The sequence below is a fragment of the Limanda limanda genome, chromosome 5 (genome assembly GCF_963576545.1).
Source record: "Limanda limanda chromosome 5, fLimLim1.1, whole genome shotgun sequence".
Classification (NCBI taxonomy): Eukaryota; Metazoa; Chordata; class Actinopteri; order Pleuronectiformes; family Pleuronectidae; genus Limanda; species Limanda limanda.
In genome coordinates this window covers 16,143,980-16,158,285 of record NC_083640.1, presented here as the reverse complement: position 1 = coordinate 16,158,285, position 14,306 = coordinate 16,143,980, and the positions used below count along the sequence as shown (strand labels likewise).

General features: G+C 42.5%; 1 protein-coding gene across 1 annotated transcript in view; it reads right to left on the bottom strand.

Moving 5' to 3' along the window:
- The window catches only part of unc5ca (unc-5 netrin receptor Ca), a 197,201-nt gene that overhangs the window by 90,599 nt on the left and 92,296 nt on the right, over nucleotides 1–14,306 (bottom strand). The window contains exon 2 of the mRNA XM_061072126.1: nucleotides 10,601–10,837. Within this exon, the coding sequence (XP_060928109.1) occupies nucleotides 10,601–10,837 (237 nt within the window). The remainder of the gene's footprint in view (nucleotides 1–10,600; nucleotides 10,838–14,306) is intronic.

Here is a 14,306-nt window from a genome sequence, read left to right as displayed (position 1 = left end):
ATAAAAGACAGATGTCACTGCATCTGTGGAAAACAGTGAAGAGCCAATAGTTCCCCTTGTTTCCTAATGCAAATCTCAAAAAGCAAATGTTGCTGGGTCAGAAATAGGCTGAATTACACAAGTTTTAAAAAGTCCCACATCACCCTGTTTCTTATTTTGTTTAGATACAGAGCTTGGAGAATTCACATCATTGTATTATGTGCAGACAAGCATGGAATTTGGGTCTCAATAGCTTGACAGTGTTTCCCATCAACAAAACCACTGATGTCAGGGGGGAAGAGAAAAGGAGCAGATGAAAAATGGAAGACAAGTACCAAGACAAGTAGATACCGTCACAAACATTTCTATCAATCACAGAAATACCCTCAACCCTCAGGTACTGCTTTTACTCGGGGAGCGTCACCTCTCATAACAAAGTTTGCTTGGCAGCTGTGGAGTGAATGTGCAGCAGTAGGAGAAAGTGTTCTGTCCAGACGTTAGGATCTGACAAATGACAACTGGGAGAAAAACATGCACAAAAGTATATAATTAGGACGAGTTGCAGAGTAGAGATGTGCAACTAATATACAACTTTATGTCTGTGTGTTGTGGTAGTGCACAAACCCACTCATAACCTCACTGTGGTGTGTGAAGCATATGGATGCAATAGTTAACGCACGGCTCAGCATTCATTATTTTTATTACTTTACAGATTTATTGTGAACGGACACATCATGTCCTTTGCCATAAGCTGTGAACTGCTACCACAACCAAAAGAGACTGATGGCTGAAATAGAAAGACAGAGGCTGGATTGTTTTCAGTTTGAAAAGCTGGGGAGCAAAGATGAAAAGTGTTGTGATTATAATAAAAATACATTCAATGGGAAGTAACTATAGCCTGTGCAAAACGCTGATTAGCATATTCAGGTCACGATCGTGTCATATTTACATTCTCCCTGGTGTCAGTTCCAGTGCTTTATCTTCTTGCTTCACTCCTACACACTGTGCTCACATATTCAGTAATATATGAGATAGTGATTGAATCCCGACCCCTTCAGATAACATGTTAACCAGCCGTCACCAAACCATTTTCACACTGTGTCTGTGCACTGCTGATTTCCTGATGTAACAACTATAACACAGTTAAGGCCATTCACTGTAGATTAGAGACAATGACTGTTCTGTGATTTAAGATTGGTTCACTTTTAAAATGACCACAATTAAAAGCTCATTCCTCTCCACCATGCGGACAGTTGAAAGACAGTTCTATAGAGCTGTGCCTGAAGAGGAAATTCCCAAAGTTGAGCTCAAAGGGCCATACTGGTCACCATCTTCCAATGAAAGTTTCAGAACAGTCGCTGAATGGTAAAAGCCGACAGTGAAGGGCTTTGAATCTGAATCCAGCATAGAAAAACACTAAATTGGCAAAGAAGCCTGTAAACTCCCTGTTGATGTAATATTTATTTTGTTCTGAGACTTAAACACTCGGCCGGACGACCAGTGGTGTGACTTTGTCAGCCACACGTCATTCAGCTGACCATTGACTATAGACAGTCAGTCACAGGCATTTTCTTTCAAAGGATTGGTCCCCCTGTTGCAGTCGAGACCGAAAAGCTGAGGAGAATTTACATTCAGAGGGAAGCCAGTGAGTCAAGGCCAGACATGAAAACAGAGACTGGGGGTTTTGAAGCTAAATGGTTTGGAAAAGGAAAGAGATAAGGGAGCAAGGGGGAGAGAAAGCACTCTAAAGCTTTGTGGTGTTTAAATGTGATCAGTGACAGGTCAAACCGACAGGCCTTTAGGGGAAAGAAACAGAGGATACAGAAAAAAGTCAACAGTGAGTATTATTATTTCATCAGTGCCACAGAGGGAGGGAGTCTTACAAAAGACAAAAGACACCAGGTCAAAATAACTACAGCCTGGGGTTGGAAACAAAAAAAACATGAACATACCTGCAACAAAGTTTCATTGAACTGCCTCAGAGCCATTGAATAACGTTTTAAGTTTGATTTCTCTCCTGTATGTAAATGAGCTATTTGGTTGACACATGTTTGTCCTGCTGTTTGGGGAGCAGCTCGGTGAAAGCTGACAGGTATTAAGACCTAATGTGGATTTGCTGCAAACGAACACACAGATTTCCCCCACAGGTAATAATGCGGCTTCACCATTAACCTCCTATAGTTACTAATGCCACCTCGCCATCGTCACAACCTGTGAGATCTGCGAATGCGATGCATGCTGATGGCTCCATCAACTTAACGACCTATTAGATCTGCATTAACATGTATGGAGACATGGGGGATTCGTTTCTACGCCGCCATCGAAACACTAAACGAGAGAATATCTGTCGCTGCCATGTTCTATTAGGATCAGAGTGTTAAAGCTATAATCCAAATATATTAGTGTGTAGAAGCACAACATTGAGCAAATGTAGCCGTGGCCTTAGTAAATGTGCAAAATCACACAATATTGCAGCTAAGCCCATTAAGTCATTGGGTGTTTCATGACCTGAAAACTCTCTGTTAAATGATAATTATATGAATATTATAAGAAAAGGGGGAAAGGAAAAAGGTAAGATGACAACAGAAGGGTGTGAGTAAGGGAGAGTTCAGGGGCTGACTGAGTCCTTCTGAGGGAAATCATCCAGGACATCGACGGAACAGTCACTGGTCTGTGACCAATTGAAAACTCACAACACATGCACGTACCGTGTGTGTTTGTGTGTATGTGTACACATGCATGTGTGTATGTGCGTGCGCTCTCTTAATGGCCTCCACACTGACATTGACTGATCTCCACAGTCCCCGCTGGTTTACGTTTAAAAGAGTGTCTCCGTGTGTGCGCGTGTCCACATGTGAATGTCATCGAGCGTGCACATGCGTGTCCTCCAGTAGCACTGAAGAAGCAGTGAACCAGGACATTCCAGGACACACCAGGAAGCCCACAGGGAACGGCAAAACTAACTCAAACAATTTCCCACAAACACAGACAAGGACGCGCCAAACTAACACAGAAAAAAAAGAAGGAGTTCATTTTCAGATAAACAAAAATGTCACCCACAGCAGAGCATTACTTTTAACACATACAATATATGTACAAATTGATATAGACACAAATGCACGGCTGTGGTCATATCAGGAGTCGCTGACACAGAGGCTTTTTGACCTCTTTAAAAAAATCTCGATGCTTGTCAATAACGGAAATCTCAACGTAAGCGTCAGAGAGAAGAGAGGGAACCTACGAGGAGGACAACATAAAGGTGGCAGAGCAAAAAGGAAAGGAGGGAGATGAGAATGGGAGTGAAGCTAGACGGAGGGAGGAGAGGAGAGAAACACCATGGGAGGGAGAGAAAGAGGGAGAGCTGTAGGACAAGACGAGAAGAAATCAATACGAGTGCGATGGCAGCAAAGGAGGGAAAGAGGTCACAAATCTCCCGAGCCAATACGTTGTGTGCCAACATCCTGTTGTGTGTGTGTGTGTGTGTGTGTGTGTAGATGTGGAGTCACAGGTCAGTGCTGGTAGACTAATAACCATTCACACTTTGGCTAATGGAGACAAAGTAAGTAACCTAGTACACAATATTTCATTAGCACACTTCACAGCTAATGGAGATATACCGGGGTCGAACGCACGTTGCTTCAGCAAACACTGGAAATGCCCTTTACAATAAAATATGCAATCTGCCGCCGCTCACCTTAAGTCGCATTAATTCAAATGGAGATATGGTTAATATGTTTCAGCAGATGTCCATGCTGCTGTATTAAAGTGCCTGTCAAGAGAAAGGCGTGTTTTCTTACGTAGTTTTAGATCGTTACCTGCTTTGGCCGAGGTTGAGTTAAGGGCTAGTTGCCGTGGAGACCTGATACTGTGACATGCAGTGGAGCTGCTTAGGGAATTGCGCCTGTTCTCCACAGCTGGTATCGAACCCCGAGTGACCCCCTCGACCGCCCTGCTGCCCGCTCCGCACCATCGCACCACCGCACCCTGATCCTTGCCTGTGACCTTCACCTGGTTCCCCAGCCTCCAGATGAGGCGCCATGTGAAGACATGTATAGTTCAGGATGCTCACATGAAGATTCACTTTCCCTTCATTACATCGAAAACAAGACGTCCGTTACACTTCCTTGGGGCTGTCACTTTTCATTAAGACTTTTAAACAGGGGGAAACTATATTTTGATCTTTAATGGGTGTTGCTGCATTACTTCATTATCATGACAGTCTGTTGGTGCTGGTTTGAGTCCCTCTCTGCAATTACAAGGACAAAAGGGGTTCATCACACTTTTTTCACGGCAGGAAAAGGTAGAAAGATTTATGATCATGAAATGTTTTTCAGCACTGATGAGGACCACTCCCACCGTTTTAGTCCTGAAAGTCATACCTGGGTTTGACTATCAGCTGTTACTAAAAGCCAATCCAATAAATACAAAAATGTCGATCATTATTTAATGCGTATGGCTGAAGTCTTGTGTTAAAAGAAGAACTTGTTGTAGCAAGTGTGGACGTCTGGTGGAGTGATACCTGAGGTAGTGAGGTGAGGGGTTTCCTTTGCGGTCAGTGGTCACTTGTCCTATATTGATGTGGACTTTAAAGCCGATTGAGTTGCACAGAAGAGGCTGTTTACTGGATTTACCTCTGACCCAGTTTCAGCAACAATTACCTTCATAGTCGAGGACAAGCTCTGGTTACACTGGCCGTTGGTTTGTGGGCCGACGAGTTTTATTGGGGGTTAACAAAATAACTGCCTTTGCTGTACTTTTCTGGCTACAAGCTAAGATAGCAACAAGTTAAATGTACCAGTCTAATAAAATGTCTTTGTTCTTAAATATTTTGGACAACCAAACATCATGTATGAAAAAAAATATATCACATTCAAAATGTTTTGTATTTTTTCCTTCTCTCCACATTACTCTTTTCATTAAATATTCCTAACTTCATCCTTTCTCCCATTTAATAACTCAATTCGAGTTTGTTTTCTTAGCTTTTCCACCATATGAGGTTTTTATGATTCTGTTTAACAAGACCAACCGTAGAAATGTATTTCTGTGCAAGACATTGCACACAAAGCTGTTTGGCACAAACTTTCGAGCTTGCCTCATCGATGCTCTAACTTTTCTTTGTACATTTTAGCTTTTGTTTTCTTTCATCTTGATCCCAGGGATCAAACGAACACTGTGTTTCAGCACTTAAGCTGACTTTCCATTTCTTGCAAAAAAAAAAAAGGAAAGGATGAGAAACACAGGGAGGAAGAAGGAGCTGGAGTGAGCAAGAAACTGGAAGAAAATGGCACAGCAGGGTTCATATCATCCTTATCCTCAGTGTGACCCTCGATATGGGTTGGCATATCCAGACCTCTGGAAGGTAGCCTCCACCAGCATTCCTCCATCATCCCCTACCTCTCTCCCCTGCCTTCACAAGCTAAGGTTTATCACTTCGATTTCAAATGGTGGAAATTACGGAAAAGCAAAAGGCAGCATGGAGCAAAGACACAGGAAGAGGAAAAGAAAAGGAAAAAAGGGGGGGTGGGGGTGGAACGAGAGAGAAAGGATTGGACATAGAGGGAGGGAGTGAGTGAGAAGACAGAGATAATAAAAACAGCATGGGGGCCATAGCTGCTAGCTGTTTCTGTGAAACAGCAGGAAAGAAAGAGGAGAAAACAGCTTACAGAGTTTAGGTTTTCACACAGAAAAACACATAAACACTGCACGCACACACACACACACACACACACACACACACACACACACACACACACACACACACACACACACACACACACACACACACACACACACACAGACACACACACACACACACACACACACACACACACACACACACACACACTGCATTCACGCACCACAGCCCCTACAGTTGCTTTTTATGTGATTCACATGTTGCATAATACACATTTAGTATTCAATATTTTATAATCTCAGTGTTTTGTTCCAAGGTGACCCGTACGCTTTTCACAGGAGCAACGACAGAGTGTCACAGTGTGATAACGTTTCAGAACATATCGTGGTTTCACGGCATCAAGCTGCCAAGTTTACAGGCCCTTCAAGGAACGAGAACACAAGAGGGGGTTTATTTGAACATGTGAGAGGAGGAAGTATTCACATCCTTTATTGAAGTTGAAGTACCAATAATCTACTTATAGTATTAAAGACAGAAAATTATATTATATATTGTTAGATCATTATTACACATGCATTAATGTTATAGTAAGATTTAACTGTTGTTGTTGACGGAGGTCGAGGTGAAGCTTTTCTGCAGTATTTAGTATCCAACTGCAACTTCTGATTATTTTCTTTATAGATTAATCAGTTGATTATTGAAATTCAATGGTTAAAAAAACAATTTTTTTTTTTTTTTTTATAAATACTGATTATAAAAAGATTATAACAAAACGTTCTAGTGTACTTCAGGTGCATGAAACAGCCGAGACTCATCCTGTCTGAACCTTGAACTCAACCACGCTCACTGAAGTCAGTTGGGAAAGTTTGTGTGTTTCTTTAAGGAGTTGTATCGAGGTCGGTGTTTGTTTGTCAGTCAGAAGTTAGTGAACAAACAGACAAACAGAGATGTAGCTGTGACGTTGGGATTCATTTTGATGTTTTAAGGTTGACATTTAAATGTTTACAAGAGTTCTCGTCAGGGATTAAAGTTATAAACGGGGACAACAGGCTTTTGAAGTTCTCCCTCTTTTTGGCAGCCACTTCCTGCAGACTGGATATCCGTCCTGCAGGACAACCCCACCGTTACATTTTTGGATATCGAGAGTGATGCCGTACTGCTGCTCACTTAGTGTTTTGGAGGAATGGAGATTATCAGTCTTCCGTCCTTCCTCAGGAGAGATGCAGTTGTATTTTTTGTCCAATACCGATAATAAGCCAAATGTCCTGATTGCTATTAATTTGAACATTATAATATACCTTGAAAACAGGACAATGCTGCAACCAAACATGAAAGTCTAATTATATTTTGATCAAAGTTTGAATTATTTTTTCAACATATGGAGAAAAACACATCAAAACAGTTTCAGCTGTCTTTGTTCACTATGAATAAGTAAAAAAAGAAAGAAAAGAGAAAATGTGTTAAGTGCAGTAATCTTGATATTGCATAACGTACCCAGTTTACTGATTTATTCATTACACATTTATGCTCATTTCTGCTTGGATTATGATGTGCTTGAGAGATGGAGTGTCCTGGAGCACTACAAAAGCAAGTCAATCAATTTTTTATTAATGCGACATTATGATGGCTTTGTTCAAAGATAAATTAGGCATAAACTGAAGCATATCTCGAGCAGTTCAAAAATTAAAAACCAAATCCATGTAGTAACTGGGGCTCAGGGTTACTTCAACAAGCAGGAACGCTCTGAAGTGAAAGTTATGAATTTAGGTCTAGTAAAAACAGATATATAATTGGTTAATGGGCGTCAAAATAGATTGGACTGGATGTTTGGAACACAGTGATTGTTATAAGGCTGACTGGGCGGTTCTGATCCCTGTACGACCTCTCGGTGTCCGACACATGCAGCGAAAGAGCCTAAATCCACGTATGGTAATTGAACCGAGTTTCCTCTCAATATCCCACTGTCTGGAATCCAGCTGCTCGCAAATGAACGGCTGCTGGGAGAGCAACAAATGACTAGCAGCTGCACATTATGTCCATAATGAACACGGAGGTAGGAGGAAAGAATCGGGAGAAAAGAATGAAGGGAGCGAGGAGTCAGGGGGGGGGGGGGAGACAATGGATGCTTATTGTAGATACACATTCGTCACCCTATAACCTCAGAAACCTTAGATTGAAGACCGGGTTACGTTCACATCAATCAAGCCACTCTGTCATATAAATGCCTCTTGGAAACCCCAAAGAAGGCTGGGAAAGAAAGAAGTGAATAAGTAGTTGGAGAGGAGACAGAGAGAGAGAGAGAGAGAGAGAGAGAGAGAGAGAGAGAGAGAGAGAGAGAGAGAGAGAGAGAGAGAGAGAGAGAGAGAGAGAGAGAGAGAGACACATGAATGAACAGACATGATTACATGACTAAGAGGAAGATGAGATAGTGATAATTATACTGGTGTATAATGTGCACTTGTGAGCTATTGTTTGTGCCTTTGAAGATAAATGACCAAGAGGACACTTTTTTTATTTTTACCTCCGGCAAGAAGGTTTTGTTTGCTAGCAGGATTTTGGAAAAACTACGGTACAGATAAGAAGGAATCTTTCCAGGGAGATGAAGGAACCCAGAAAAGTTCAGAGTAGATCCAGATCAGGGGGCTTTTCCAGATACATATTTTTTCTCACCTGCTTTAACATGGTGAGCTGAATGTGTTTTTCAATATTTTCATTTCGATCTTGAAAAAAAAAAGTCAGGCATTGTTAAGAGGACTGATATTTATGAGCCATTTGGTGCAGATCCAATTAAAAAATCCAGATCTAGTGAATTTAAGTGTTTTCATTCAGGGACGGTTGGACCCTGGTGGAGGTGTGAACTCTATTGAGTGTCATTCTAGTTTCTTTGTGAAATGAAAAGCCTCCTCGGGGCACACAGAAGTTCTTAAGCGTCAAAGGACTTGTGCCAAGATATGTGATGACTCAAAAGAAGAAAAAAAAATACCTGGATGAAGATAAATGAAAACAAAGTCACAGGAAGAAATGAACTAAAAGCTCAAGAGAACAGAGAGAGCAATGATGAATCACAGAAGGAGAAAGAAGGGATGAAATTGCTCAAAGGAAACATGATGAATAAATCAGAAATAAAGAGAAAGATCCAGGTTAGAAGTGGAGTGTTCTGTCATCTGATATAAAACATTCCTTTGACAGCTAGGTTATAACATTGTTTTCTCCTCTGTTGCAACTTTTGTGTGCAGCTGTGTTCATGTTTTCAATACGTGTACCTGTTGTTTCCCTTTTCTCACATTTACTACTCCCAGCTTTTGTTGCATCCGTACTCCTCTGCCTCGTCTGTTTATGTGTGACAGCTGAATCAGGGGAAACATCTCTGCTCAGCCAGTTCTGTGTCTGTCTGGGGTTTAACACCGCAGCCGACCCACTAAGCAACCGGGATACCAAACAAACACACTCATGCACACACTAACACACACACTCTCTCTGGCTCCGGGCTCTGCTTTGTATTACAAGGGGAAAATCTTCAGTGGGCAAGTTAACGTGTCAACTTGAGTTGAGAAGGAAATCAAAAAGTTCTGCTTCCTCAATATTGTGTTCAATACAAACACTGTCAGGCATCAAGGCCGAGCAGATTCCACTTTTACTGAGTGTTTTGTTCACCTGCCTCAATAAGAGAAACTGCTTCCACCAACACACTGATTTGTGCTGCTGAGCCCTGCTGTGTATTGCACTCGGCAGGTTCCATATATCAGGAGTTTTCAAACTGTTCTCAGGCTGTGTTTTAATCGCTGGCTTTGGGGGGACCCCCGGCTCATTAACAAGCAGGTGGAGACCCATAAGCCGAGCTCGTGTCCACCTTAAGTCTAAGAAAACCAGGCCCAGTACATCTTTGTCATCCTGCCAAAGCAGCAGCACGATTCATCATTACCTCTCCAGCAGAGTAATACCATGTGCTGTCAAGTGACAAGGGTGGAACTTTGGCCGCGCTCCAGTACATCACTGTGGATCCTATTAAACTGTCCTTTGAACGTTTCAGCACAGCGCTGCCAGCGGGACAGCTGTGTACACACACGTCCGACATGTGACCCGGCTCTCTGCACAAATAGCACAACATCTGAATAATGGATTTAACCTGGGTGCTCACGGTGCACCAGACAATCAGTGGAGAGCAAAATTATATCGTCAGGCATATCAAAATTATGAAGGAAAAGTGGTTGAAAAAGGACCGGATTTAAATTAATAATGTTAATGTCTATTTTAGATTGTCTGCTCACCGGGAAATATTTATGGGAAAAAACATTGGTTGTTCAAAATTAACATACATATTAAATTAAGTGCAATCACAGTATGTGCATAGCTTCACCTGCTCCATCTTTTTAATGATAACTTTTTTGGCATCTTCACAAAAGAAGCTATGTTTTTACCGTTGTCCATTTGTAAAGGTTTTCTTTTGTTGTTTTTTTTGCTTGTTAACAAGATTACACAAAAGCATCAGGGCCGATGACTGCGGCACTTGGTGGCAGGATGCCGATTGGCCGGGGAAGAACCCATTTTGGTGCAGATGAATTTTCCCAGTTTCTTTACAATTCAACACTTTCCTTGATTTCACAGAGAACAATTCTTGGATGTGTTGGGCCTTGGCTGATCTATGGGGTCTCCTATGTGCCATTCAAGTTGTTTGTATCCATCTTGGATGTTGCAGCAAAGTTCCAGCATTCACTGCACTCTCACACAAAAAGGAAATTATTTTTCCTCTGAGTTGAAATTTGTTTCTTAAAAAAAAAAAAGAGATGTCTGAACTTGTGCCACTGCAGTTGATGTTACACAAGATTTCCTTTTACCACCAGTGTCACAAATGTCTGGGTTCAAACAAAAAGAGAAAATGTTTTCTTCTTTCTATCGCACTTCAACTAAAAGGGTGTGTGTCTTTGTGTGTATATTTGTGTGTATATTTGTGCAAATAAACGTGTGTGCGCTCCAGACTTCACTCACCTGAGTTTTCGTCCACCCTCTCCTCCACAGTGTGGTCCTTCTGATGGACCCACTCACTGTTGCACTTGAAGTAAATCTGTGTGGCGGGTGTTGCTTTGCAGTAGAGATTGACGGGCTTGTTCTTGACGATGTAGCCTTCCTCGGGCTCAAACAGGAAGTGAGGTAAGGGCTCCGGCGGGTCGGAGGGGAAGGTCTCCGGGAGCTCGCTCAGACTCAAGAAGTCGTCCTCGTCTCTCACTGTGGGAAGAAGAAAAAGGGAAATGTTACGATCGCGGCAGTCGCTGTTGTTCAGTGGAGATTTTTTTCCACTGTTCTCAGCTCAGTCAGTCTTTGTTTTATCGACTCACTTCGACGACTAACAGGGTACAAAGGGAGTTCAGCGAAAATGTGCAGCTTTTTTTCAATCATTCATTCTTGTTCTGTGATTCACACCAGTGAGCAGCACTGTCTGACGCTTTCCCCTGAACCGAGTGTGCACTCGACATTTGCTGTTCTCATCTGATCACTAATACTTGCCGTGCCACAAGCCAGTGACCTAGACAGGGAACAATTTTCTTCCACTGAGCCATAAAATGCACCTTTAATCAGCAACTGATTGCTGCGTCTGTGTGTGGACAAAGACACATTGATGGGGAGAAGGGGAGAAGGGGAGAAGGGGAGATATGAGGAGGGTCACAACGCCTGGTCGCCTCATTATCGATGATCTAATGGTGTCTTTCAGATTGAGCAGTTCCAGGCTTCATTCTGCCTCATGTCTGCTGTCAAAAGGTCTGTTATCCACTATATCGAGGTTGTTGTAATATTATTGCAGTAGTATTTATAGCTAAATCTGTCGTTTGACTGAGACTGCTCTGACAAAAGCAGCCGTTCTCTCTCTCCTTATAACCATGAGGTTTTTTTTTTTGAATAAAGTTTGTTGAGGAATTCTGTGCCTGCATAAGTTGTGGCCGGTCAAATGATTCTACAGCGTGAGCATAAAAGTGGCATGTTCAGCCCATGTAGAAGTGACTGTATAAACATTTCGAACTAAAGTCATAAAATGCCCAGTTTATGCCCAGAAAACCGAGACTAAAACCTAAGACTCCTTTAGGCAAACCACTTACAATACACATTTACCTCATAAGAGTTTAAACCTCTAAAGACAGCCTGGAAAAAAAAAAGATCTGAAACAGTGGGATTTAAATCCAGGGTCTATGACCTAGATATAAACAACCGTGAGGGGGACATGACAGGAACACAGTCTTTTGGAGCCATTGATCATTTTAGCGAGTTAAAATAGAAAAATCAGAAATTAGGATATATTCATCATTTTGAAATCACATAAAGTGTTTTGCATACAGTTTAAATATCACTTAATATTAGATAAAAGATACTAAAATGTAAGAGCACCTACATATGTAAACTAAAAAATCTCAATTTGTGTTCAATTCAACTAAAAACGCTTCTATTCTTGTGACAAGCTTTATGAATATGTGCTGAAGTCATCGTCACTATCTGTTAGGTGTGAACTTAAAGGTCCTCCCTCTATTTTAATCAAAAATCTTTCTGGAAGTTTTTTAACTAAAGTTGTGTAAATCCTGCTAGGACAGTAGAGAATAAAATAACCAGGACAGTACTGACAGACACACCGACAGACTGGAGGAAATAACTGAACAGACAGAGCAGCCAACCCTGAGGGCATCAGTAACTTCATTCTCCTCCGTCCTGCTCCCGCTCCTCCACTGGCCTTTCACTCGGACCAAACCACACGCCTACACAAGGCCTTAATCAAAAGGGACACCAAGAATGTTTTGTCACCGGGTTGCCAAGGTCACCGTAACACAGGGGCTTACAAGAGCAGGTGGGAGGGAGAGGAAGAGGCCTTTCTTTCTTCTTCTCCCATTGACGAGATTCGCATGCACATAAATATAAAGTTCACACACATAAGCACACACACGCACACACACACGCACACACACACACACACACACACACACACATACACACACACACACACAAACACACACACACACTAATACAAAGTTTCACACAACATGTTATTTCCCTCCACTCCATCATCATACAGTTTCATTAAAGCTGTCCTTTTCCCTGTGTGTGTGTGTGTGTGTGTGTGTGCGCGTGTGTGTGTGTGTGTGTGTAACTGCTTCACCTGGAGACTTGTGAGTCATGGGAACATTTCGAACACACACACTTTTTGGACGCACAGCTTCAAGGCTCAGCCCCTAATGTGCCACGGCTACAGACGCACACTGTCACTCCTACAAAAACAAACACAATGTCCCAAAAACAACTGCATAAATTGTGCATTTATAGGCCTGCGCACACTGAAACACCATCTTCCACTCCTCTTTACTAACTGTGTGTGTAGTCTCGGTCCTCTCGGAGAACAGCAGCGTGCCGTGGGCTCGGAGCTAAAAGCAGCTTAGGTAAAACAAGACACGAATGGGGGGGGGGAGAAGGAGGAGGCGGCGTCCCCACTTTGATGTCACAAAGCTGACATTTTCTCTGGTACTTCTGTAATTAGTTCTCGGAGAGTATGGAAATTGGAAGACACTTCCACTGCATAATTTCATTATCTGTGGGAAATTTTTCTCCCACTCCAGGTTATTTATCCAGCGTCATGTTCACTCGTTGCTCTGTCAGTCTCGTTCTCTCACTCGCGGCTCTGCCTCCTCTTCCTCCTCTTCCTCGCTGCACATTTCTTGTTACTTTGCTTTCTCCGCCACTCTGCTGTTCACCCCGCCGCCCCTCCCGCTTTTTCACATTGCCCCAACAGCCATTCTCACCCTCATCTGTCATTCAGAGCTGGGGGGGTTCATTGCTCTGGAGCGACAGCAATAAATTATTGATTGGCACAAGAAACATGATAGCCAGAGAAAAGGGGGGGGTGGAGTGGAGGGAAAGGGGGGTGGGGGCGCTTGAGAGAAATATTTCCCATGAATAAAAGCTTTGTCTCATAAATGCCGACTGTTTCCTTTCCCCTCCACAGCTTCACTGCTTCTGTGGCCCTCTCCTTTCACCTCTCCATTCTTTCCTGCTTCCCTTCTCCGTTTCCTTTTCACTCTTGTCCCTAAGCCTCTCTCGCTCCTCATCCTCTTTACCCCCACTTCTCCTTCCTGATCTCCTGACAGAGTGAATTACTGATCCTAACAGCCCGGCTCATAACTGTCTTGCCTGAATGCTGGCATCAATAATGGATGGCTGTTGCAGACCAATGTCCAGGTTCGATTTACGGTATGTAGTAAATATGTAGCGGGACAAAAACCACATTTATTCCCATCCGTTAAACGCCTTCAGGCCTGCCACTTCAGTAAACCTACAAACCCAACCAATAAATATCTGTAAATGTGTAAAGGAAGATGTCATCAGAAGTGACCAATCATGTTACAGTGTCACTGACAACGCGGGCCGATGTATCATAATGCCCTGAGAGATTGATGGATCAATGGGAGAGGGACGGAGAGGGGAGAGGTAGATTGGGGGAGGTAAAGAGAACGACATGGAGTTCAATTGTTAACATAAGTGGTCATGGTTTGAAACAACCACCGGACTACACTGTAAGAATTACAATACATCTACCATAAAAATAACACTGAGTCCTGGCAGTGTTATTGGTAGGGTTGGGTGTCATTTTGGTTATTTCCAATATCGGTGCTTAACGTTGACAAAACCATTTTTTTTCTTTGAACATTTTGCTCAGAACGAC